Consider the following 27,356-nt stretch of genomic DNA (forward strand, 5'->3'; position numbering starts at 1 on the left):
TATCTGATCAAAGGTCTTGTCAAATGGGATACCAAGACAAAGTGGGAAGCCATAAACAAAATATAGAGACACAAACTTGACAGGCAAATGTAACAGCGACAAAGACAAGGAACAAACTGGCTCTCAGTAAACCGCAGACAAACTGGGACTTTGCAACTGATAAAGACGCAAACCTGAGGGTCCAGAATGTTGGAAAGGCATCCGTGGAGCTATGCAAACTAATGAAGGAATGCTCAGGGGAAGGGCATCTGGGGGAACAAAGGAGGAATGGACAGAATGGGGTATAAAGCAGCCCAGTCGAGTGTAAAAGAGGGCAGTCAGTACACTTGTCTGACTAAGCCCAGCACCTGATCACCGCAGTCTTCTTATGAAGTCCTGTCTTCTTATTAAATCTTTTCTTAACTATCTCTGTGATCTCACTATCTATCCCATTTGTATGTGTGTTGTAAGGATGAAGTGCCAGCTGCTGAGGGTCCTGTATGAGTGGATTTGGTACCAGCAAATGGAGTCAGACTGGAGTTTGGGTGCCCCTGGCCAGTGGTGCCAGCTACTGGAGCCAGTGAGGTCTTGGTGTCAGCTACTGGAGTGGGTGGAGGTCTTGGATGCTGGCTGCTGAGGTGGGAACAGCATGTGTCCCGAAAACCTGCTCCTGTGAGGAACCAGTGTGGGTGAGGCGAGTGAGGGGCTTAGTGCCAGCAGCTGGAGCAGGACCACGGGTCACAGCTTATGTGCCTGATGCTGGCTGCTGAGGGTGCTGAGCGCCAGTATCTTCCCAAAGTGGGTGTGCTTGTCTCATTCACTGGCAAACTTCAAGCTGGACTCACTGGTGAGTGGGAGATGCTGGGTGCAGGCATGGGATTCAGGCAGGCAAGGATCCATGCTGTTATCCAGGGAGACCTGCAAGCACGGAGTGCCTGAGGGATGAGTGTGAGTGCTATGTGTTTGCAGCAAGCATCAAGCTGGACCAGCTAGCAAGTAGGCAGCCCCTGAGGCAGGTAAAGGGACTGGGATCCGGGTAGGGGTAATGGGCAGACAGAAGGGCCACGAAAGTGCATGTGCTGGTGCATCCAGAGACACTCGTGTGTACCTGCACTAGTGACCTTTTGTCTCTGCCAGCCCCAGAGGAGGAGGGGACATGGCTGTCTCTGTGTTAAATGGGGGCCCTGTGTGTAGGTGCTGTTGAAGGCAGTGCCTTGTCTGTGGCAGTGCGTGTGACCGGCCGAGTCAGTGTCCTGTGTGTGTCTGTGCATGAGTCTCTAGGACACGTGCTCAGCTTTGCTGCTGGCTGAACCTGCAAAAGGGAAGGTGGCAGCCATGTCCCTCTGCCTGGGCAGAGACCCCTGGTCCCCCGGCGCCAGCCTGGGCTCCAGCGGCTGGGCAGGAGGGGTCCTGGGCTGGAGCTGCAAGAAGTGGCAACCACTCCTAACATCCCTGAACATTTTTTAGCCATAGAAAGACTTTTTATTTTCCCTCTGTGGTGGCTTAATTTATTTAAGACTTTCTGATGAGGAACCTTGTGGAATGTTTTCAGAAATCCAGCTAACCTGAAGATAAACTGTATTCCCTCATCTTCATGCCTGCTGACTCCTTAGGAGGTCTCCAGTAATTCTGTGAGCCTTGACTTCTCTTTATAAAAATCATACTTCCCAATATATCATACATTCCAAATCTGTCTGCATTACTGTAGTTTCCACTATTTGCAATGTGAAGAGGCAAGGTTTATCAGTCCGCAGTTTTCTGGATTTTCATCAGAAGTATTTTCAAAATTTCCAAAATATTTATCACCTTCAAGTCTATATATGCATAGGAGGCTAAAGGAAAATATCATATTGGCCCTGCATATTCCCTTCCCACTCTTGGCCTTTAAAGAAAGGATTATTTTTAGTGTCCACACTTTTTGCAAATTAATGCTCAAACTCCTTTTTGGCTGGCCTTATTGTGCTTTCACATTTAACCTGATAAATTTTGAGATCCTTTATAATTTACTCCTTTGAACACAACTTTAACTTATCAAAAGATTCTTCCTTGGTTGTAGCAACTGCCCTTTTCATCCTGTCTAGACCTGCTGGCTTCCTTTTGCCATTCCTCAGACCCTTCTGAGAAACGTGAATACATAAAGATGATCTGCTATGTCTCAAAGCAGTGTCCTTGCATAGCCTTCTATCTGCCTGGAAAACTCTAACTCATGTAGGTTTTAGTGCTATTCTAATATTTTAATTCTTCTTAGCAAGTTTCCTCTCTTTCTTTAGTCTATTTTTAAGTTACTCCTTGGTTCTGATAGTGAGAACCAAGTCAAAAGTTACTACTTCTCCTGGAGGATTCTACACTAACTTCTTAATATTATGTATGATTTTATTCTTTTAAAAATAATTTAAAAATCCTAATTTTATATTGGTCTATAAACCCCAATGAAAAGAAAGAAAAAATTTTGCTAGAGTTTCATGTGAGGGGTTTTTGCCAGAACTTGGAAGTGCTGTGTAAGTAAAAGCATTTTTCTGATTGTTAGCCATAGCCCAACATATATCTATGTTCTATGTAACATATGCTATAAGTTATATATAACATATATGTTAAATATAACATATGTTAAACATAATACATAATACTATATTATATAGTGTGTATAACATACACACAATAATATATATATACACAACATATAATATATTGTGTATGCTGTATATTATACTATATATAATATGATACATATATAATATATTTTATCTATTTATTTGTAGGACTGTCTATACAATCTCCATTACCTATGGTTTTCATTGTGTAGTTTGCTGAGATTTCAGTGTCCATTCTTGAAAGTAGGCTATATATAGATACACCCCTCTGCACAGCGGGAATAGAATAACACTGAGCTGTAGAAGAATACTGAAGCTTCTCTGAGAATAATACTAGAGTACTACTGCTAGCACTGACCAGCTACCTTCAGGTTACCATGCCTTATCAGAATGAGCCAGAAGACAGTAGCCCACCACCTGGATTCTTACGAAGATGTTCTATGCAGCTTTTCTCTCGTTTGACTCAAGCTCTGACACAAGAAGGTCTTCTTCCTGTAGGTGAGATTGTCTGAATTATTCTCCTAGTCATCAACACTGAGATGAAATAAGGATTTATTCTTAGATAGGAAAGTATGTCATCCCTTTTCCACATCAGGGGTTTACCCTTGGGATCCATTTCCTGGAACACAGACAGGCATCTTGGGTAGCTAGACCAGGTGAGTGGCTTAAGAGGATAGGTAGACTAGGTTTGAGAACTTGTTAACTTTGGAGACCACCAGTGGTGCACAGAACACATAAACCTCTGCCTAGGTAGTATTCGGATGAAATGGAGTAACTGAAGAAAGCAACTACTAATTTTAAAAGTTAGAAGGACAAACAAATCCTCACAATTTAATGCAGAGGGGGAAATTACTTCCCCCAGTAATACCAGCAGACAAAACTGCAAATGTGAAATTCAGTAATTATTACAGCAATTGGCCCGAACTGAGACCTCTGGGAGGATGGATAAGGTGCTACATATGCCTGCTTTAGTTTTCTTAAAATTAGCCAAGGCAGATAGCTCTACAAGACTTGATGTGGCACTGACTGTGGAGGAGGCACATACCTTCACTGCCTCTGGTTGGTTTATGTTTCAATACAAGCATAGTAACAACTTCCATGATCTATGCATATTAATTTGTTCGTAAATAAGATAAACATGTGCTTTTGAGAGTCTTAAGCCAATTTTTGAAAGGGTATGCTCATTTACAAGCCTTGGAAAGTACCTTTTCCTCAGACTGCTCATGTGTAAAAGTGTAAATGATGGCCTACAGGTCAAGAATTACAGAGGGTTAATTAAAAAATTTTCAGTACAAAATGTTCTGTGTGTTGGACTTCGTGATGTTTCCCTAACAACAGACTAACAGACAGATAGCAATGTGAAATGTGAATATGGTGTCCTTCTGCTGTAGTGATGATTTGGGCTGCCATGACCGCAAAAGAATGTGGGCAATCAGACTAATTGCTCTTTAAGCGGCCGTTGCCCCGTTCACGTAAAGCAAAGGGAAGTGGATGACAGCTAAAGGCAAGTTTATGACCAGCAATCTGTATTTGCTAAGACTGAACCTGTTTTTTGACTGAATCACGGAAGTACCCCCACCCAGAAGCAAACCCAAAGTGCTAGAGTTCCTCCCGATCTGGAGGAGACAGAAAGCCCGGCCCTCTGGGAGCGCACCAGAGTGCTTCGGCGTCTTGGCAGCCCGTGTGAGCGCCTGCCCTTTCTCCGCGTGGGCTGGGGGCTGCCCCCCGCGGGGGCCCCGTCCCGCCCCGTCCCGCCGCGGCGGGCAGCGCTCAGCACGGCCGGCCCGGACAGCTCCGCCGGGGCCGCGGCGGGAGGCGCTTTCCAAGGTCGCTCCCGCGGCCGGCGGGGCGCGGGCGGGCAGTAGCGGCTGCAGGGCCGGCTCTCTGCCTCCTGCCCGCGGCTGCAGGGCCCCGGCTCCGGCCACGGTCGCGGGAAGGGGGACCCCCGACAGCGGCACGGCCGCCGCCCGGAGCCGCAGTTGATCCGGCTGGCGGCAGTCACGTTTGGCGGGGCACCGTCCGGCGCTCCGCGGCAGGGCGCGCCTCCCACGCAGGATGGAGACCTCCCCGCCGCCGACCCCGCCAGGTACGGCGCCCGCTGCCACCGGCTGCCGAAGTTGTCGCCGGGAGACGGGCCCAGGCGAAGTTAGCGAGGCGCCTCCCGAAGAGGAGGGGGCGGCGGCGGGGCCGTGCGGGCCGGGGGCCGGCTGCGGTGCGGGGACCGGTTGCGGTCCGTCCCGCCGCCCCCGCGCCTGCCCTCGGCGCGGCCCCTCCGCCCGCCGCCCCCCCGCGCGGCTCGGGCGCCGCCCCCGCGGGCTCGGCGCAGGCGTGGGCCGGTGGGACGGGAGGGTCAGCGCGGGGCGCGGGCGGTGCTCCCAGCGGCCGCGGCGGAGCCGAGCCGAGCGGAGCGGGAGGGTGCCCGGCCGCCGCCGCCTCTCATGCCTTCACGGCAACAAAGAGCGCGCTGAGCGGCGGGCGGAGGCGCCGGGCCCTGGCTGTGCCGGCGCGGAGGGCACCGGGGAGACGATGGCGAGGAAGGGAGAAGCCTCCACGCCTCTCTACGGTGAGCGCCCGGGCGCGGGGGCAAGGCGGGGCGGGCGCCGGTGCTGGCGGGCGGAGGCAGCCGGCGCCTGTGCCTCCCTCCGGCCTGTTTACATTGCGGATCCAGCCAGCGTGCAGCGGCAGCAGCGAGAGTTTGTTTCCCTCGGCGGGTGCTGGGGGCGCGGTGGGCGTAGGTCCCCCCCTCCCGGTGTAGGGGGGACCCCCCGAAGGCGCTGGGGCACCCCCCTCCGCTGGCGCTGCGGCTCGGCCGGCCCGGAGAAGGCGGGACGGCGGGGTCCGGGGAGGGGAGGCGGTGGGCGCAGAGATGGGGGCGGGCAGGGCGAGAGCCTCCTCCGCCCCCCGCTCCCCGGGAGCAGGTGCGTTGGGGCGGCTTTGTCCGCGCTCTGGGGAGGAGAGGGCGGCGGGGCCGGGGCCGGGGCCGGGGCCGGGGCCGGCAGGCCGCCGGGCGGCAGGTGCCGGGGCAGGCCGCGCCGGCCGTTGGGCGGGCGGGAGCGGTGCCGGGGCCGGGGGCCGCTTACCCGCGGGCCGTGCGGTGCCGGGGCCGGGAGGCGGGAGCCCGCTGTGCTGCTGGCGGTGCTTGTGGGGTGCTGGTGTTTGGGCGTAGGGACTGGGAGCTCCGCGGCCGGGGTACCCGGACTAGGCGAGCTCCGCTCCCTGACTGGATCGTGCCAGCCAGCGCGTCGGGGAAGGTCACCGGGGGCAGGACTTCATCTCGATGTTCGAGCTCTGCTTTAATTGCTCCTTGGAAGCTAATATATTTGCGACAGAGGACACGGGGTTTGCAAAGCTTCTCAGCCGGTTTGAAGGTGTCGCTACAAAACCAATTTCCTCTTCCAAGGTGCGCGAGATTTCCATGGCAAAACAAATCTGCAGAATGAGCAAAGCCCCTTAGAAACAAGGCTTCTCTTCTGTGAGTCCCGAAGGCTGCCTGTAATTGGCTGAGTTATCCAAATGGGCAAGAGTGGCTTGGTAAAGCAGCCTTTGCCTTGATATCGCAGGCGCACTGCGCGGCATGTTTATAACTCGGAAAACTCTATTTTATAATTCACGTCTATGGTCTGAACCTTGATGTGGCTGAAGGAAAATTCACAGCTTGGCTTCCTCCAAAAAGGAAAAGGACACACACACACACACACAGAGACTTTAAGGAGGGAAAACAAGTCAGAAAGAAGTCAGAGTGTTTCAAAGGTGAAAACTAAATAGGTGAGTCTGTAGTTATTTAATTTCTGAGAGAACCTGTTCCTACTGCAGAGGGAGTAGGCCTAGGACCATAGATATCTAGCACTGATGGTAGGAAGGTAGGCATGGAAATATTCTTCTGAAAGAAGAGCTAGGAGTACAGTATTCAGGAAGGGAAAATACCTTTTGAATAGAGTTCAATAAGTGCTATGTATGCTTCCTCCCTCACCCTTTGTAAACAAGAACACTCTGGTAAGAAAGTCATGACGGGAAGTACCGAGTGTTGTATTGTCATAATACAATACATTTTTAACTTCATTTTTCAAAGCATGTTACTCAAGTAAGAAGGGGTGATCCTTCAGGTATTCAGCTTGGAGGAGGAGGGTGATGTATCTGTAATTAACTTGTAGTTGTGAAGAATTATTCTGGCTAGAACTTTTGCTATTTTAGCTGTTCCCTATCATCAGTGTGTTTACTTCCTTTTATCTTATTTGCATATGTGGATTATGTTAGTAATAGTGTGTAGTGTGTTACCGCATTTGCAGAAATCTTGAGTAATTACTCTAGTCCTGTATTGGGAAGCAAGGTTTGAATTCAGATTTGTTTTCCCTGTTGGATCACATAATGTTAAATGCTTACAAAAGCAAAGCGCAGCATTTCCAAATTCAGCATGTATGATATGGTTTTCCTTTTACATTGGGTTGTGGAAATAGTTATTCTCTTGACTTTGTTGTCTCTGCCAGTAGCTGGTTATTTTTTAGCCCACAGGTATATTTTTCAGAAGTGTAGGTGTCCTAAACCTTTCTCCTTGGAATCTCAAGGATTCTGCAGAGTTTCAGCATTTATAAATGACGAAGACAAATTCTTCTCAAAAGTTTTGGTCATTTAACCTGTGGCGTCAATCTGATTCTTTAGAAGAGATGAGTCAAGCCCGTGGTTGACAGCTGACGTTAGCTCTGTGAAGAGTTTTGTAACTATCTCAGACTTCTCTTTACAGGTAAAGAGACGTAGCAAGTACAGGAGAAGTGTAGGTAAAAAGAGGTAACAAGTATCCTATCAGATAACTAGTTACTAGAGTTTGACTGCTGGAAGCCCAAAGTACCAGACAGAATGGTTGGCTGGTAGTGTGAATATGGCTCTGTAAAAAGTTTTGACAAGCCAATAGGCATTTTGAGGCCTGTTCCCGTTAAGCTCTCTCACTTTTAGCTACGCTGTCTGTCTGCATGCATGTCTGAGAAGGGTCCTAAGTTTGTCTTCAGAAACAAGCTTTGTAGTAGATCCTTGAGATTAGTGTTCACGGGGATAGCTGAAGGCTGGCTCCAGGAATTGCATCAAGTTTTTTCTTAAAATGGGTTAAATATGAAGGATTTGTCAAGAACAATGACAGTGACTTTATTGAGACCTCTCTCTTTCTATCAGGGGCCTTCCAAATGAGAAAAAAAAAAGTTATTTCCCAACAGGAAGGTTGCCACTGAAGCTAAGGAGGCAAACTACTCGTTATTTCCTTTTCTCATTATAGCTGATTTTTAGGGGTTGTGGGATCTTTATTTTTTAACCAAGGTAGTATTTTGTTTCATGTAACTGCAATGTTAAGTGCTGCCATGTGACCGCTGAAGTCAATGGTAAAGTTCTTTTTTACTTTACTGCCAAATCAGGCTCGTAGCAGTGATTGTACAGTAAGTAATTTCCTGCAGTAGTGAACTGTAGTTCAGTTGTTAGCTTACCAATCCTGAAGTCCAAATGGATGATGATGTCTTTAAAGAAAGCTTTTATCACTATTTTAAGAAACATTGTTGAGAGGAAGTATATGAAATGCCAAATTTTATTACTTTCAACTCAAATTTAGCTACCTTACTTTGTTATATCTGCATATTTAGATCCTCTTTAGGAAGAACTACTTTCCTATGTTTTCTTTTGCCAGTAGTGGGTCCAACCAAAGCTTGAGTCTATAACTGGGATTCCTAGTTACTGCTGTGAAGTGATTGTATCAGTTGTTTTTTTTAACTAAAAAAATTTCTGGGTTTTTTTTTCCCAAGTGGGGGAGGTGGTTCTGTTCCCCTTGGAAGAGCTTTTGATGAACTATGACCCTTTCTATCAAGCTATGTTATTTCTTGTAGATTGGCCTGCATTTCCCTTTCTTAATTTCACCCAGTTATACATATGTACCATGCAGGAAGGGCATCCCCAGTCTAAGGAAAATGGGCCATTTAGCCATAGCAGTGTCGTATGATGTGGAAAGTATTGGCTGTGACAGCGCTGCAGATAAAGCCTCCTCAGCTCCTGCTGGTACATCCTTGTGTGCTGTGTTATGTAAGTCTTTTCACCTTCTGAGGTTCAAATTTCTTAACCAGTGGGTGACATTCATATTAAAGCTGAAACTAGATTTAATGCTTTATTCACATTTGAATATACGCAGAAGTGTTAGAAGTAGATGAAACTCAGATTCATGTGGTTTAAACCCTTCTTGTTCTGACATAAACTTGGTCCACTTTATCTAGACTTTGCAGTGCATGTTTTAGGTGGGATAAATCATTTGCTCTTTGAGCACATCTGCTGAACCTAGGTAAAGAGCTTCAGCAATGTTTGACTTTGCTATCATCCTAGTTTTAGATAAAGTAATGAACTGTGGAATAAATTCAGGGGGCTGGGGAGAAAAACAGAGAGAATTATAAAAGCAGCACTTTGTAGTATGTTTCCTTTTGTTTATTACTGCAGATAGGTCTCTCTGAGTGAGAACTTTTTCTCTTAGCATGCTGCTTCATCTTTTGCCTGGTCCTTGTCCCAAGACTTATAGTCAATGGCTTGATATTCAAGTGGAAACCAGTAACGAGTGGTGTCTGTATTGGGACCAATGCTATTTAATATCTTCATCAACAATAATAGACAGTGGGATCAAGTGCACCCTCAGGAAGTCTGCAGACAGCACCAAGCTGAGCAGTGCAGTCCGTTTGCTTGAGGGAAGGGATGCCATCCAGAGGGACCATGACAGCCTTGAGGGGTGGACCCGTGCAAACCTCTTGAGGTCCAATAAGGCCAAGTGCAAGGTCCTGCACCTGGGTTGGGGCAATCCCCAGTATCAGCACAGGCTGTGAGGTGAATTGTTTGAGAGCAGCCCTGCAGAGAAGGACCTGGGGGTACTGATGGATGAAAAATTGGATATGACCCGGCAATGTGCGCTCACAGCCCAGTAGGCCAATTGTGTCCTGGGCTACATAAAAAGAAGCGTGTCCAAGCAGGTCGAGGGAGGTGATTCTGCCCCTCTGCTCCATCTGGTGAGACCCCCCGGAGTACTGTGTCCAGCTCTGGGGTCCTCAGCACAGGAAAGACATGGACCTGTTGGAGTGGGTGCAGGGGAGGGCCACAAAACTGGTCAGAGAGCTGGAACACCTCTCCTATGAAGAAAGGCTGAGAGAGTTGGGGTTGTTCAGCCTGGAGAAGAGAAGGTTGTGGGGAGACCTCATTGTGGCCCTTCAATATATTAAGGGGGCTTGTAAGAAAGATGGAGAAAGAGGTTTTTTTACCAGGGCCTGTATTGACAGAAAAAAGGGCAATGGTTTTAAACTGAAAGAGGGTAGATTTAGGTTGGACATGAGGAAGAAATTTTTTGTGATGAGATGCTCGAACAGGTTTCCCCAGGAAGCTGTGGATGCCCCATCATTGGAAGTGTTCAAGGCCAGGTTGGATGTGGCTTTGAGCAACCTGATCTAGTGAAAGATGAACCTGCCTGTGGCAAGGGGGTTGGACTAGATGATATTCAAAGATTCCCTCCAACCCAAATCATACAATGATTTGTATACCGCTTCTGTATTTGTAGCAAGCATCTATTGTCCCAAGATCTTTAGATGACTAAAATTCTTATACCATCCCTCTAATTTGCCTGGGTAGTTATTACATAAAGGAGAAGGTGGTGTGTTGACTTTAAATTGCGATGAGATTCTGAACAGTAGGTAATTAAATTGAATTTGATTTACTGTTCCAAATTTTTCTATTAAAAAAGTAAATTCCATGAGTACCAAAACTCAGGAAGCCAGATTTCCTGTGCTCATGTCTTGTGACTGATTGACTTTGTTGTCAAAGTTAATCAAGTTTTGGGGGACATTTAGACAGTAACTTCCCCTTCCCCATCTTTGATTCTCTGCAGTCTAATACAGTGTTTGCTTAACCTTTCATGCCTCAAGACACGTACAAGGTAGTCTTTCTCTGCCTCCTGCTGATTTTCACAAAATGAAAAATTATCTTAACACATATCCAGTCTTCTAGCAGATTTAATGGAAGTTGATGATGGAATTGTAAGTTATTGGAAAGTATAAACAAAACAGACACATAAGGTTTATGCAATCATATGGTAGATTTATTGAAAAGTAGATTTAATAAACACAATACTTTCAACATGTCACCCTTTTGCAAGTATTGTAAAAAAATAAAGGTACTGCAATATGTACTTTGGTTGAGGTGAAAGTGACAAAGCAATTTTAGACCATTTATGTGGCTGCTGTTTCTCTCTTGACTTCATAAACATAAAATGAATGCAGTAGGGGACACATACAAGACCATCACACTTTGTGTATGTGAGCTAGCTTTCTAATATCTCAAGGTATGAGGAACATTTCTTCCCACAGCAGAAATGGGCTCTGAATCAGGTGTCTAATGTAGAGCTGTACAATGTATTTATTACTTGTAGACAGGAAGTTCACGATCATGTTGAATGTGCAGCCATGTTTTTGTACAGTTGTGGTATTTCAGAAGTGTCTGTACTTTGGTACTTCAGTGATAGCAATACCTTCATGAGATTCCTACATTGTGCTGACCTCAGGAACAGTTTAAACATTTTTGCCTCATTCGGACTATTATGGAGACTTTTATGGGATGACTTAGATTTATAAAGCAAGGTGTATTCCAAGTGTTTGCAAGAGATTTTCAACAGATTATTGATGAAATGTAAACACTAGCTCAGTTAAATTTACAAGCATCTCCTTTGATACAACAATAAGTGCTTACTTTATTAATATAAGTAGCTAAGTTGAATTCAGTATATCTTCTTAAAATATGAAAAGTCCTGCATACCAGAAACAGTTAGGTCAGTGAGCGAATAGGCAATAAAACCAGTAGGATTTAGGCAATACAATAGAAATTGCTCATCTAGTGGTCTAGTACTTCTTGTGTATTTCTTAAGCCAAGTCAATTACTACAGTTTCCAGTCCAATTAAGATTCTAGAGTATATGAAAGCATCCAGGCTCTGATTTACCATCCTTTCAAGCTTGAGTATTGTACTTCTTTCAGCTTATTGACTTAAGCTGAGCCATTCTTGGGTGTAAGGTATTGCTCAGCCATGGACAAGGATGATGCAATCAGAACATATTTAAGTAAGGAGATTAACTGTTATGCATAGTTACACACTATTCAATTGATTCTTTATTGCTGAGTGGTATGACTGTCACTGAATGTTACCCAGAAAGGAACAGTTTGATAAGCTAGGCTTCCTTGTGACTAAAATAAACTTTGTCTCTTAACAAGCAGGATGGTATTACGTAGCTGATGGGAAATTCTTTCTGCTACCATACAATTTAACAATTAGCTCTAACCTTTGCAGAGTTCTCTCTCAGATGGACTAGAGCAGTTTCTATCTGAAAGAAACTCCAGGAAAGTGTGGGTGTGTAATGGAGTTGTCATGCAGGAGGTGATAAAGCTCAAACCCACTGCTTTTAGTGGAACTCCGTGTGGTATTAAAACAAGGCTTTATGTACGTGTATGGAACTTTTAAAGCCTTTAGTGTTCTTACTTCCCTGGGCTTTGTGCTCTGAAAAAGGATACGTTGCACAGAAACATGAAATGTAACTGTTGCAGAGTTACAATTAGTACACTTACCGTAACTTGGTAGTTTTGTCAGGGTTAGTGAAGCCTCCTGTTTAGGAATCCATTGACATTTCTCTGCATCAGGATGCCAAGAGCATGAATAGGTTGTCGTTGCCCCAGCCAGTCTCACGTGGGGCTTCCACCTAAATCCTCTGACCAAGAGTTCCATTTAAGCTTAGGCTGGTGCCTTTGGTTCCTGCCTGAGCTGCGTCCCAGATGTGTTGGTCCCTAGTCCTGTTTCTGAAGTGCTATGTGAAATCCCTGGGTGGACCCTGGCCTGTTACCATGTCTTGCCTGATGATCGCTGAACTGTCAGTAGGGCCTGTTGCTGTCACTGCTTTCTGTGCCTTCCTCTGGTGTTATAGGTGTGAGGTCATTGCACAACCTGTGTTTTGGGTGTCCTGGGGTCCAGACTTGCCTTCCCTTGGGGAGCAATCCTGCTCTCACTGTTCATTGACACTCTGTAGTCTGTCTCCACATCATTTTGTCTTCTCAGTATGACTGCAAACACCAGAAGCTGATCCTTTTTGGATTAATGGGCATTGTGTGCACTTGCCACAAAGCAGTTGTTTTCACAGCTCAGCTTGGTAAAAGAAATTAAAGAAACCTGTCAAATGCAGAGACACTAGTGGTTGTGTGAAAGTAAGACTTTTCTCATAAGTATTGGACATATTTATGTTCTGGTGTGCTGGCAGTTAAATATCCTCAGGTGTTCCATCTCTTTCCAAGCTTCTCTCACTCTCAAAATCAGGTAGTCTTAAATGTAAAACAAAACCAAAATGAAATCTAGCCCTGCCTATATTTTTGTCATTCACGTATACATAGTATACTTGTTTACATATTTTTAGAAGTCTAGTGGAAATCTCAAAGACAAGAGAAGGGGCTCGTACAATCAGGAAGCAGACGAATAAGCAGTACCTTGAACTTCTCTGGCTGTAGCTGTATAAATAACTGATATATTTGTATTTCAGTGGGCAGTCCTGACAAATGAAAAAAAGTTCTAGTTTTTAAATTCTTTCTTCCTTTTTTATTCCAAGATGGTTTACTGAATTCAGTCCCAAAACACCCAAGGTTTTGCATATCAAGTATTTGCAAACCCTTCCCCACTCCCATCTGCCCCAAGCTGTAGCTCAGCTGTGCTGTCAGCCTTTCATGAAAAAGAACAAGTCTTAGGCTTTAGAGAGCTACTTAGGTTGCTGTGTTTTGGGGTTTGGGTTTTTTGTTCTTTTTGTTGTTTTTTTTTTAATACCTATATCATTAGGCTATCTTGCTGCTTTAAAAACAATATTGCAAGAGATGAAAGAAATAAGGGACTAAACATTTTTGCATGGTGAATGTAGTCATTATGCCACAAAATGTATCTCTGGTCCTAGTAGTAAATTTCAGGCCTAGTTAATCAGAACTTGCTCAGAAGCCAAGGCTTGGAAGCATATTCCAGGACTTGCTCAGGTCCCTTGCTATGGTTGGACTGTTGCCTGCTGTCTACCATCTAGAGCCTCTCATAGGTTTGGACTGGAAGAGTGTGCTTTTGTACATGGGAAAGAAAATAGGTATTTATAGACACATGGAGTTATTTCTTACCAGCATCAGTACAGATTAAAAATAAATTTGTTTTGTTTGCTTGTTTGTTTGTTTTCACCAACCTCTGCAGACCTTCGGCATTTAGGAGAATTTCTTTAAGATGCCCCTCCGAAGTGGTAGATGCATTTATAGTGCTGTTTGGTTCTCCTTTGTAGCTTCTCTTTGGCATATGGTTTTTAATAATCTGTAATTGAAATAATAAAATACAGTATCAACATTACTATTTTCATGCTTAAAATTCTTGGGCTAGTGTGTCATCTCAACTCTGTTGTAGCAAATTTGTCAGGGTTTCTCAGAATGTACACCAGTGAAGCTGAGGCAGTGTTCATAATTATTTGGTTCATTAGAAGTGAGGGAAGGGGCAGGAAATCAAGATTTAGTGTCTTGTACTATAGTGGGTGTGATAAAAGAATTTAGCACCTGTGCTAAGCTGAAAATCTTGGTTTTGGGCAAAGAAGAAACACACCTTTATATATAAAGCCAAGAATTCTGTTGTTGGAAAAATTAAAATCTTAACAGCCTAATCCAATGATCTTTATTTCAAATCTAGTTATTACAGAAAAAGAAAGAGTACTATACAGAAAAAAGTCTCAATAATAGCTACTGTTAAATAGTTAAAAATGTTATATTAATGCTTCCTACTTTCTATCTGCTTTTCCTTTTTCCTAGTGATGGAAGGTTCATCCTTCCATGCGTTACTCACAGTAACGCACCCCAGCACCAGACTGAAGCCACCAACCTTGGGACATGGAGTAGCAATGAAGGTTCATCCTCCCATTGCTGCTCCAGGTCCTAAGATTGGAGGCTTCAGTCTGGTGCTTGGTGTGTGTGTGTGTTACTGTGAGTTGCTAGCACCTGAGTCCCTTGCCAGGAGGAATATGATGTCAGTACTGATGTTCTTTTCTTCTTCCCTCTGGGATCCACTTGAGGAACCTTTTTATATGTTTTCTAGCATACCTTTGTACCTTGCTCTTCATTGGCCTACAACTTCCAAACTTACTATATATGGTGTGTTTTGCTTGCTCTTTGTTCTCTTTTGTTACCTTTGAAAACCAGCATTTTCCAGATTTAACACTGGATTTCTTAACTGCTCTTTGTGAGCTGTTTGTAGTCATAAGGTCTCCAGTGCTAAGCCTGTGCCCCATCTTTTGTCATCCTATGCCTGTACGCTTATGTTATCATCCGATCTTGTGTCTCCACTTCTCAAGGTCTCTCCTGTCATACCAGGCCTGTATTTCTCTACACTGAATCCCTATGTTAGAGTCATAAATATCTCATTCTGTACAGACTAACTAGTTGTTACTGTTATCTGTAAAGACATGGTCATACCATACCACGATAAGCAAAAATAAAACAGATTAGCCATAATCCCCTGGTCAGAAGAAAAATACTGTTACAGTTAAACCAAATGAAAACAAACCTGGAAGTGATTTAGGAAATTTAGTAATTGATCTTCATTTGGATGTGCTGTGCATTCACTTCTGAAGTACAGAACCACATAGCATTGACAGTTGCTTAACTGCGTTCACTGTTTGAGCCAGGTACTAGCAACAGGAAAAACAGAGGCAGTCAGATTTACAGAACCTGCAAGGGTGAGTATATAATTTCCCCTGGCATCCTGGTACTGTGTCAAGGAGACAGTGTCTTGTTAATGACTATTAGCCTAATACAATAGTATGGAAACATCTAGCAGGATAGCATAAATCAAGTTGACTTAGAAGTATTAAAGCACAAACATAAGAGCTTTTCTATGAGGTTAGGAACATGGTGTGTTTGATGAAATATGACTCCTTTGTTTAATACAATGAAGATAAACACATCCCCAGATTTGTTAACAACCTTGTTTTGTTACAATAAAGGCTAAGCAAAATGTAGTCTCTGTGTGTTGTACAACATACATCCAAGCCTGGATATACAGGTTTTCACATGTAGTCTTTTGCTGCTGAACTTGTGCTGATTCCTTTGGGACTTTGAAGAAGGTGTTTCAGTCATAGGTTGAGGAAGCAGTGAAGAAGTACCCAAGAGAATCCTGGAAGAAGACAAACAGAATAAGCTTTCAAAGTTCCTTCCAACTTTGTTTTCTATGGTCACTGATCTGGGAGGTGGTTGAGTCTCAGCAAATTGGAGAGCCTGAAGCCCCAATCAAAAGCAGTGTTTGTGTGGGGATGCCTTTATCCCTGTTACCTTTTGCAGTGTTTGTGGCAGCCCCTGGTCACGTTCACACACAGCAGATAGCATTTGGCCATGGGTCAATACTCATTGCTTAAAAATTCATTCCTTATTTCCTCTTGGATAGAGAAAATAGTAGCTAAGGCAGGAGTTCGAGTTCATGGTACTCACTGGACTATGCTGACTTAGATGAACAAACGGGATCTCATTCAGTTGGTCTGTTACAGAGGACATAACTCCATGAGGGTGGTGGGAAAGCAGTGACAAGCCTAATAAGCAATTACCGGGGGGAAAAGTAGGTTTATTGTAGAAGTGTGTTTTACTTTTGCTAGGATGACAGGAAATAAATGCCTGGCAGCCATTAGAGTTAGATGGATGTCTTAGATATCTAAGTTTTCTTAGGCAAAGATCTCAACAGTAACTGACAATAGTTAGTTACTTTCCAGTAACTTGGACAAAAGACCTGTGCAACTTAAAGTTTGTCTTAATGTTTTTGCCTTTTTTCCCCCCTTCATATTGTTCAGTCTGAATTTTTTGGTACCAAGCTTTTATGATCCTGGTATTCCAGTCTCTGGCATTTACCTCTATGCAGGTATAGATCTAAATACCTTTATACCTGTTATTCTGAATAATAGAGCTGCAATCTATATGAAACATCAGGTTTTTGGTTTTTTTTTTTTTTTATATTGCATTAATCTGCTGTGGCACTTCACAGCAGCTGGGCTGCTATAAGCACCCATAAATAAAAGTAGCCAGGAAGAAATCTCTCTAGCTTGTGGGATAATCCCAAACAGCCTACTGCTGATGTAGAAGTTCAGTGCTGTCCACATGCCTATGCAAATTATAGGGAATTTTTACAGGCAGGGATGGGATGCTCCTGACTGTTCTTTCTAACTGAGGAAAGGCCACACAGCAGTATTTGCACATTTCCAACCTCAATCCACATTAGTGAAATCAGCCTTTTCCTCTTAGATTGTGGTGGAGAGAGCTGCAGCAAGTGACCATACTCCTTGCGTGCAATCTGTTGACTTGTCACTTTGAAGTCAAAGCTCTTTCATTGTATTAAAACCTGAAACTGTACCTTTGACCTCTGACAGTGCCAAGACAAGGAAGTTCGGCCTAAAGAGATCCTCTCCCTAAAGAGGACCAATGACTAAGGTTCTCAGAAGATGTTTGGTGGGTTACTTCTCTGCAGGAAGTCCAATGCTTTACCTCTTTCTTAAACCAGGATGTAATCCCTTAAAATATACAGTTTAGTGTGTGCTTCTGATGTGATAAAGGTGGGAATCTGTTTCTGCCTCAGGAGCGTGTGACACCAGAAAGAGGAGCTCTAACCTATGAGTGCACTGGGATTCTGCTTAATTATCTCTTCTGCACAACTGATAATATATAGAAGAAAGTAAGTGTCTTTTTCAGGTTAACAGATTCCTGCTGGGCCAATTGCATGTAGAGCATCTGGGCTTGTACAAGCTGATGTGCCATGAAATCTGGTAGCTGAATTAGTGTCCTTCATAATCAGTGTACTTCGAAATAAATGAATATGATGAATAATAGCTCTTGTACTTATTTAAGATTATTTGTACTGGATGTTACAGTAAAATTAATTGTTTTTTTTCATCACTTATGTTTTTCTACAAGAGTTAGAATTTCTTGGACGTGATCAGGTTGCTAAAAAACAGCTGACTAACAGTGTAGAAAAATACAGTATTTATTTTTAGATTTTTTTTCCCCCCAGCAAAATGATAAATAGTTCCTATGCTGTTGCTTTGCTCTGTCTGACAAAAGGCAATGAGCTGTATCTGTGAATACCCCTTTTTGTTGGTTTCCGGACAATGCAATATCTGTGCTAGCATCTAGACAACTGCTGTAAACAGGAAAATGATAATAAGTGCTGTGTGCCTGTGGCCAATACTCTTGAACTCTTGTAATATTTACCCCCCATGAGTAATTTAAAGGTTTGAGTGGGATTTGTGAGATAAAAAAGTGCTTAGATATATATATATATGTATTTAAGAAAATATGTATGCATTATGTACGTACATATATATTTCCTTGTTAGCATTTTTCTGGCATCTGTCCAGCTCCCCACTACACTTACACAAAACAGCAATAACAGAATTATTATAGCCATGAATACGTAATTTAATTTGGAAAGCAAGTAAGGTAATATATGCATACATTGTATTTCTATTTATGTAGTTCATTCTGAGTAGACCCTTGCTAATTTATCCTTCACAAATGACTGGGTGTTGTGGCAAGAGGAATGTGGCACTAGTCCAGCATCTTGCCACAAGCTTGAGGCTAGCTGCCATTTTGGGACTCCATTGCTCTGGTCCCAGGGAGTGTCTATCTCAGCAGCTGTCGTGAAGCTTATTTTGCAATTGTAGAGAAAATAATAAAAAGAGCTCATCTGCTGGAAACTGCTGGCTTTTTCTTCTAACCCCCTGGTAACGAAAGGTTTCCCTTTCAACTAAAGGAATAAAAAAATCTGTAGGTAGTGAATGAGTGGTTTGGGATACTGAAAAACAAAAAAGGAAGAGAAATCAGTGAAAGTTTCTTAACAAAACAAAGCCAACCCCAAAACAAGTGAATCTGTAACTGCAGATAGAAAACAAACAAATGACCCCTCTGGAATTCTGAGCAATGCACTGTCAATGAAGTTGTGTAATACACCTGGAAATGTGGCTCTTCAAGCAAAAGGAAATAAACCCACCAGCTGCCAAGGGCTCTTTTCCAAGACTTTTCCCTGTTACGTGCACTGTAACCACTGCCAGAAAAAGATATATGAGAAAACCTATAAATGTTGTTTGTTTATGCTCTGTCTCACTCAATGGTGTAAGGAAAATATAATAAGAAAGGATGACCCAATAAAGGAGCAATTTACAGAATGGTTTCTTTTCTCCCTGCGGAATGACTTCCATTCATTGATGCTAGCAATTGCTAGCAAACATGGCCGCATTTGGAAGCCAAGGTGGGAACTCACATCCATGCAAGTATCAAAGTGGAGTTAATACTTTCCCTCCAGCAGTGTCAGAACATCCTAGCACCTGGTATAACGTCAAGGTATAAACATGAGTGTTAGGAAACCTCAGCAGACTCACTGAACAATCTAAGGTGATGCTGGAATTGGCCTAGGGTAAGGGCTTACAGACACACTGGAGCTAGTTCATAGTCTCTCCTGCCTTTCTTGTCCATCTCGCAATGCATGTAAGCAAATGGGTTGAGGTACACCATTTTGCACATCAGTAACCCAGGACTCCTCTGGTAACAGTAGCAGTTTTCTGCTTCTGGTACACTGAGAAGGACCTGCTGGCCATCTGGGAGGTTAACAGCATGCACCTGATTCAAAGCAAAACAACTTTTGAATGGCTGCACCTGATCTGTATGAAAATCCTTCATGTTTGGAGATTTTACTAAAAATAAATAAAATTTCCAGCATTTTGAATAAAGTCTCTATGGCTGATTCTGTACTAGAAAAGTAAATATGCAAAGGTGCAGGCTCAAGTGCTGGCATGCAATTGTCTGTACCATTTAGCTGTTAGCACCTTCAGTAGCAAAGTTCTATGATTTTATCATTCACTGATAAATTCTACAAGGAATTAAGGTGGTATCTGTCAATCAGCTGCCCTTTTCCCTATGGGTGATTTTTAACGTCCCAGATGTCAACTGGGTATATCATACGGTGGACAGGAAATTCCTGAAGCGTGTTGGGGGTAACTTCGTGGTGCAGGTACTAAGGGAGCCAACTAGGAAAGGTGTCCTAGATTTGTTGTTTGTAAACAGAGAGGGACTTGTGGCCCAAGTGGTGATTGGTGGCTGTCTTGGTCACAGTGACCATGAAACACTTGAGTTCCAAATTGTTGGCAATGGGAGAAAAACTGCCAGCAGAACTTCTGCCCAGGGCATGGGAAGAGCAGACCTGAAGCTGCTGAAGGAGCTAATTAGTAAGGTCCCCATGGAATCTGCTTTTGAAGGTATTTGTGTCCATGAATGCTGGTTACTTTTTAAGAGCCATCTCTGAAGAGCACAGGACCAGGCAGTTCTGAAGTGTGGGAAGTCAAGCAAGCGGGGCAGAAGGCCGGCTTGGCTAAGCAGGGATCTTCTAGAAACTTAGGCAAAAAAGGAAAGTGTATGGACATTGGAAGCAAGGACAGGCGACACAGGACGACTACAGAGATGCTGTTCACCACTGCAGGGAGGAAATTTGCTTGGCCAAAGCTTAATTAGCACTCGGGCTGGCCAGCATGGTAAAGGACAATAAAAGGGCTTTTAAAAATATTGAACAGCAAAAGTAGGATCAGAGATAACTTTGGTCCATGAGGTTGGTCACCTCACAAATAGGGATGCAGACAAAGTGTAGATGTTTTATGCCTTCTTCACCTCTGTCTTCAACACCAACGATGGGCCTTGGGACCCTGTGTTGCTAGACCGTGACTGGGGGGGATGATAAACTCCCAGCCAACCCTCAATTTGTTCAAGACTTGCTGCTCCAGCTGGGTGCATATAAGGCTGTGGGGCCCAATGGGGATCATCCTAGGGAACTGAAAGAGCTGGCTGATGTTATTGCAGGATGCCTCTCCATTATTTTTCAAGGTCTGGGGAGTCTGGAGAGGTCCCAGTTGAGAGGAAGCTGGCAGATGTTGTTCCAATTTTCAAGAAGAGTAAGAAGGAGGACCCTGGTAATTACAGGCCTGTCAGTCTTACTTCAGTGCCTGGTAAAATTATGGAGAAGGTTATTCTGGGGGTTACTGAAGAACACGAGAGGCAATGCAGTCATTGGTCATAGCATGGGTTCTCAAAGGGGAAGTCCTGACTAACCAACTTAATTTTCTTTTATGACAAAGTCACCGATGTAGTTGACCAAGGGAAGCCAGTAGATGTGGGGTTTGTTTTATTTTAGCAAAGCTTTTGATACTGTTTCTCACAGTATCCTTCTGGACAGACTGTTCAGCACACAGCTAGACAAGTCCATAATATTTTGGGTGAACAGCTGGCTGAAGGATTGGGCTCAAAGAGTTATAGTAAATGGGTTGACATCAGGCTGTCAGCCAGGCACCAGTGGGGTTCCCCGGGACTCAATTTTAGGGCCAGTGCTCTTTGATGTTTTTATAAATTACCTGGATGCAGGAATCGAATGTACATTAAGTAAGTGTGCTGATGGTACTAAATTAGGAGGAGCTTAAGGAGGACTTAAGGAGGACTTCCTTAAGGGTAGAGAGGCCTTACAGAGAAATCTGGACAAAGAGCTGGGCAATCACCAACCATATGAAATTTAACAAGGGCAAGTGCTGGATTCTGCACCTGGGGTGGGATAGTCCTGGTTACATGTACAAATTGGGGGACGAGAGGCTGGAGAGCAGCCCCATGGAAAAAAGATCTGGGGGTTTGGGTTGATGGCAGGTTGAATATGAGTCAACAATGTGCCCTGGCAGCCAAAAGGGCCAGCCGTGTCCTGGGGTGCATCAAGCACTGTATCGCTACCTGATTGAGGGAGATGATTGTCTCGTTCTACACTGCACTCGTGCGGCCCCACCTCAAGTACTGTGTGCAGTTTTAGGTGCCTCAGTATATGAAGGACATCAAACCATTAGAGTGTGTCCGGAGGAGGGTGACCACGATGGTGAAAGGCCTCAAGGGCAAGACTTATGAGGAGCAGCTGAGGTAGCTTGGCTTGTTCAGCCTGGAGAAGAGAAGGCTGAGGGGTGGCCTCATCACTGAGGGGCGGTGTGCTACATTTACGTTTAGTGACAACTACATGTTACATTGTCTTTCTCTGCTGCTTTAGTTGCCTTACAAAAGCAGTGGCAAGTGACACTGTGGTTACTTGCAGCTTCCTCCGGACTATTTGAGATACAATCTCTCAACCAAATGCTGCTAATGTTGCTAGTGTAGATACTTCTCAGTAATTGTGAGGTTGCATTCCTGCAAGAATAGAGAAAGTTTATGCAAATTATTAGTATAGATGACAGGTTCTTGTACTATAGCTGTTGTCATTACAGGCATCAATTTTGACATCATTTGTGACTGCTGCGCACCTTTCATCTGGAGTGTCTGCTTTGTCTTTCAGTATTGTCTGTTTGTCTACATTCTATCTACCTGTCTCTTTGTTTCAAAACAAGTTTTGCTTGAAAGTACCATTTTAGTTTATCGCCTGCTCCTTCATTGTCTTCCTTTGTTTTAGAGGAATTTTGTGATTTTTCCTCCCTACCCGAACTGTACTGGTTTCAACACTACAGGACCGACCTACAGCAAAATAAAAGTGAGTGAAAGGCAAGGAATTTGGTGTTTTCTTCCACGTTAAATTTACATTGTATGTCACCATTAGAACTACTTTTTTTTAAAGGTAATTGCAGGTGGTCAAAATATGGTCATATTTAGAATACAAGATTTCCATCAGGATTAATTTGTACTTGACTTCAAGCTATGAAGTCTCTCTAATGAGTGATTTTCCTCTGTTGGGAAAACTGCCATTTTCTTTTGGAAAACCTCAGTAGAGATAAACATTGATCAGCAAGTTGTTGGAGGTGATTTTCTTCTTTTGTTTTACGGCTTTTATAGAACTAGGTAGAAAGCATATTGCAGCAGATTTTTCTATATAGCTGAAAGTTATTTGCAAATCTTTTCCAGATCTTCTGGTAAGATAAAATGCTGAATCTGTAATAAAATAAACATTTTGGCTATGAGAAAAGTTACCTCTGAAAGAGCTGAGTATGATGATCATTGTCATAGACTATCAAGACAAAGATCAGGAAATATTGAACGGGTAAAGGAAACCTCTTGTTTTCACCAGTTTTAATGACTTGTGTGTTACTCAAGACAGGAAACTTGTAGAAGATATGAAAAGAAGCTCACACTTCAGGACCATTTTTCCAGTCACTTTTCATGAAGAATTAATACATTCAAAGCAATTGTAAATGTAATTGTATGGATGCCACTCTGACAAAGTATCAGAGTATCCCAGAAATAATAGGTCTTAATACCTAGTGATCAGAACTCTGTTCTGATGTACTTACTTCTGGTAGTGCACTGTGCAAAACAACTGAAACACTTCTACACTGGGAATACGAGTAGGATGGAATGTGAGCTGTGGGACAGCTTTTTGCTTGAATTCTCTAGTGAGTGGGAAGTATTGGGAGGGGGGAATTAGAAATCCAGGCATGGAGGCAATGAAAATGTCATCTTTTTTTTTCTTTAAGTCTGAATGATGCCTTTTATGCATGTGGTGAAAACACATAATTGCTTCAGTGTTCTACCACAAGTTGGATAACAGCTAAAGTAGGGCTTTGCAGGGTAGTTATCAAAATCATAGTGAGGGAGATGAGGACTGTGTCTTGACATAAAATAATCAGCAAACACATAGTTGAAAATGTTTTGCAAGACTATAGAGGTCACTGGCAAACTGACTTCACTTTAATATTTCCAGATTTCTGAGTGCAGTAATCCACAAGTCTAAAAGTTTTTTACCTTTATTTAATTTATTTATTTATTTATTTATTGTCTATAGTGAAGCAGGAAGAAAGACTGAGGACAATTACTGGCATGTCTAAAAAAGTCTTGGTATTGGCTTCCAACTTAGAATAGAATTGAATAATAACTTGTAACAGCCTTCTGGCATGTGGTCATAGAAAATCAGTCTTCTGTGTCCTAGTATTCCCAACTTGTCAAGTTCAATCTATATTAATCTCAATTTTTATAGAAGCTTTGGTTAGGTTTAGCGTTGAGATCTCACACAGAAGGTGCTCTAAGAGGGAAACCATTTGTTATCCTTCATTTTGTCTGTTAATAATAGGAAAATACATGGTTGTGGTTCAAGTAATATTTTTTTTCTTCAAGCAAGTTCATTATTGCATTTCTTAAAGCATTCAGGATATATGTGTATTATCTTCTTAAACTGCATTTTGCCAGTACATCCTCGTTATCTATATGGCTCTGTCAAGAAATTATATCGGATTTACTGTGTTTATTCTAAGCATTCAGGAATCATTTCATTAGTGTATTAACCAGCAGTCAAAACCAAGTAGTAACGTATCATAGCTGTCAAATTCTCATTTATACACAGTTTACTAGGGTTGTAGTTTGACTTATTTGGATTCAGTTGATGGGAATGTACTGTTCAGTTAGAAGTTGCTTAGGGGTATTAAAAGAAATTATTGCTGATGATTAAGATCAAGTTATGGCTTACAAAGAATTATTTCTTGAAAACATGCTTGGGTTTTATCTTTTTCTTTTCAATTCATGCTATTCTTAATTACAAAATTGCTATGTTTTAGATTCAAAATTTTAATTCAGAAATTGATTTTTGGAATAGTTATTCCGTTTCTGAGCTGTCAAGATAACTGAAGTCCGATTCTAACTTAATGCCTTTATGTTGCCTACTAGATATGACTTGTGATAGACTTGTCTTTAGTGCAGGACATATGGATAAGTCTGCTGTTGTTCTTGGACACCTGACTGGTCTTGTAAACTCTCCTTCATTTAAAGTTGCAGTTTGTTCTTCCCTGTATCCTACTGTATCATCTCATTCCTGTCTCCCCTGCCTACCTGCTTAGGTGTTTCCATTTCCACTTGCTTATTTCCGCTTGCTTTGAATTTCACCCACTTTTTTTTTCTTTGCTTTTCTCCCCCCCCCCCCCCGCCAAATAATTTTTGTTCCAATTAATCAAGCTCCATTAATTCCAATTTGGGTGGAGATCTGGTATTGTATCTTTTAAGCCAGAGGGTAAATATTGCTGTTGTTGCGTCGGTAGGAGAGGAAGTCTGGAAAGCTGAAAACATTAGAATTCTAAAACATTTGTTCAATCCTATTTTACGTACAATAAGATTTTAAAAACAAACAAAACCCCCCAACCAACAAAAAAAATCCCTGCCATCCCAGGAGCAGTACTCACAAAAAGAAAAACATTGCTGTTGCACAGATTTTTTAGCAATAATATTAAGTTTGTTTAGGTGATTGGGGAACCCGAATGAACGAACATATGTAATTGTTTCACAATGTAGAATTTTACTACTGGTAGCATGAATTATACCTTTCCTGAAGGCTGCTGCAAATCTAGTTTCCTCAGGCTTAGCCTCTTTTTGCACTTAGAAGTTCTGCTCAGGTGGACTTTGAGGGCCACAGATATTGTCCAAAATTTCTGGATCCCTGACAGTTGGATACTTCTGCCCTCTGTGCTCCACATCAGAAATCCTGAACATAAGCCCAGCGTTGGCAGCCAAGAACAACCGCCTAAGTGCCATGCTGTGTGCATGTGGGTGTAGGAGGGCGGGCGCTCTTGGAGGTGCAGGCTTACTTGGCATGTTCTACCCATTCCCTTGGTGTATGTGTTGTAAATCTGTGTTTCCAGGAAATGTCAGACCTACTGTGTATTCACTTAGCAGTTGTTATACAACCTTAAGGTACTGGACTTAATCCATGCAGTGCAGGACATAATTTCTGCTTTCTCACAGTTCCCCATCTTCCATGGAAAAGCCTGTTTGTCTAACTTGGAAAGCTATGGTGTGTTTGAGCCAAATTGTTGCTGTGGATCATCCAGGGATCAGTTCCCAGGAAGCAGTGTGGGGGTGTCGTGTTCTCACTATTAAGATAGAGATTATATATCAACTGATTGTTGAGTCTGACCATCTATCAATGGGACCCGAAATGTTAATTGTTCAGGAGAAACACGTTCACACAAAAACTAAAGTGAAAGACTACCACTAACGCTTGTGAAATAAAGTATTTTAAAGGTGAAGATTTGTGAGTGTTATCATCTATTAATGGAAAACACTCTAGACATTGAAGAGGCTGGTGAATCTACTAACATTCCAGTGTCTAACAACAGATAAACGTTTCTTTCTTGATCAAATTTTAATCTTTGTGGATGATGCTATTCTGATTCAGACTATGTAGAATCCCATGTGACTAGTCAGCACACCCCCACAATGGGAAAAGGCTCGGAGATGTGCAAGAATGATAGACCCTGGGAATAATGGAGGGAATGACCAGCAGTTATTGTAGAGAAAGCTGATCTTAACCTGAACACAAAAAGGACTACAGGGTAACCTTTGTTTTAGACATACAGTAGTTAACACAGTTGTGTAAGCTGCCTTTCCTGAGATAAATAGTAGATAGTAATGTCTTCCTGAGCTAACCAGACTGCCATGGGGCAGGGAAAGTATACATGTGGCTCAGCCCATCATAAAGTATAAAAACAGAACAACCAATAAAAGGACCTTCACAGAGGGCCATGGGCTTGAACCTAGCTTTGACTCACACGTTTCTTCCCAGCATTGTGATGATGGAGCAGATAGATACAGGTAATGGGAGCCATGTTGGTATTGTGATCCAGCTGTATATTGCACTTGCTGTATTGTGCTTGTGTTGTGATTTCTATACATGGCTGTATCACTCTGCTAAACCCATGGAATGCCAAATATCTTCAAATAAGTAAACTCGATATTAAACATTAAACCCTCCTAGTGTGGAATATCTAAAATAACCTGGTCAGAGAATATTGAACTCTGATACTAGTGGACTCGTGACATCGTACAAGGGAAGAAAATCCACTATTTTCAATGGCTGAGTTTAAACCCAGTTTATTTGCTGTGAGTTACATACGCTTGTGAAAATTTGTGGTCTTACTTGAGGTACAGACATCAGGTTTTCTTGCAAGTAAATAAAAAATGTGCATTGTTAAAGGCTACCATTAATTGGAAGTAAGTCTAAGGGGACTATAAATGATAAGCATCTTCCTCAGTTTGTCTGCTAGTAAAATAAAATCTGAAGCTTTAAAACCTAGTTAACCATCATAGAAGAATTAAGAACTAACAACAATTTTCTTGCATCTGTGATTCTATAGATTTTTAAAGGTTCTTACTGGTGTGTTTCGTAATATTGTAAAACACTATATGTACTATTCAGCATTGACCTGAACTGGATATTAGAACAGTTACCTTTTTCTCTGAAATAGCTGTGATATGATGTTTTATTTATGCAACTTAACTTTCTTTTAAAGTAAAAGGGAATTGCATTTTTCTTGATCATTATGCTTTCATACAGTGACTTGGCAGTAAGTCTGAGTGAAATAGCTGGTATGGTGGGACTTGATGATCCTAAAGGTCTTTTCCAACCTAAATGATTCTATGATTCTAACATATCTGATGGGGTAACAGTTCCCTTTGGATGGATGCAGTATTGCAGATTCCTAAGTCAAGGCTAGGGCTTCTGCAATTCCATTCAGACCCTTTGCATGTACTTCCTTCCTCTCTTTTCTGTGGGAGCTTGTGCCCAGACTGCTGAAAACTAACCCTCCCAAGGGCAAAAAAAACCCAAGAGTTTCGTTTTCAGCCAGCTTGGCTGCCTGTGCGGGCTTGCTGTCCAGCACGTGGGAAGCTGCAAATATTGAAGGACACTGGCAACTCTGACGTGAATTGCCTTGGACTGCTGTAGAATTGGGTTAAAT

General features: G+C 42.8%; 1 protein-coding gene across 1 annotated transcript in view; it reads left to right on the top strand.

Moving 5' to 3' along the window:
* The first annotated feature begins 4,918 nt into the window (after positions 1-4,918).
* SLC44A5 (solute carrier family 44 member 5) overlaps positions 4,919-27,356 on the top strand; it is a 109,272-nt gene continuing 86,834 nt past the window's right edge. Inside the window, exon 1 of the mRNA XM_064454821.1 lies at positions 4,919-5,133. Within this exon, the coding sequence (XP_064310891.1) occupies positions 5,097-5,133 (37 nt within the window). The 5' untranslated portion in view covers positions 4,919-5,096. The remainder of the gene's footprint in view (positions 5,134-27,356) is intronic.

The sequence above is a fragment of the Phalacrocorax carbo genome, chromosome 6, assembly GCF_963921805.1.
Source record: "Phalacrocorax carbo chromosome 6, bPhaCar2.1, whole genome shotgun sequence".
Classification (NCBI taxonomy): domain Eukaryota; kingdom Metazoa; phylum Chordata; class Aves; order Suliformes; family Phalacrocoracidae; genus Phalacrocorax; species Phalacrocorax carbo.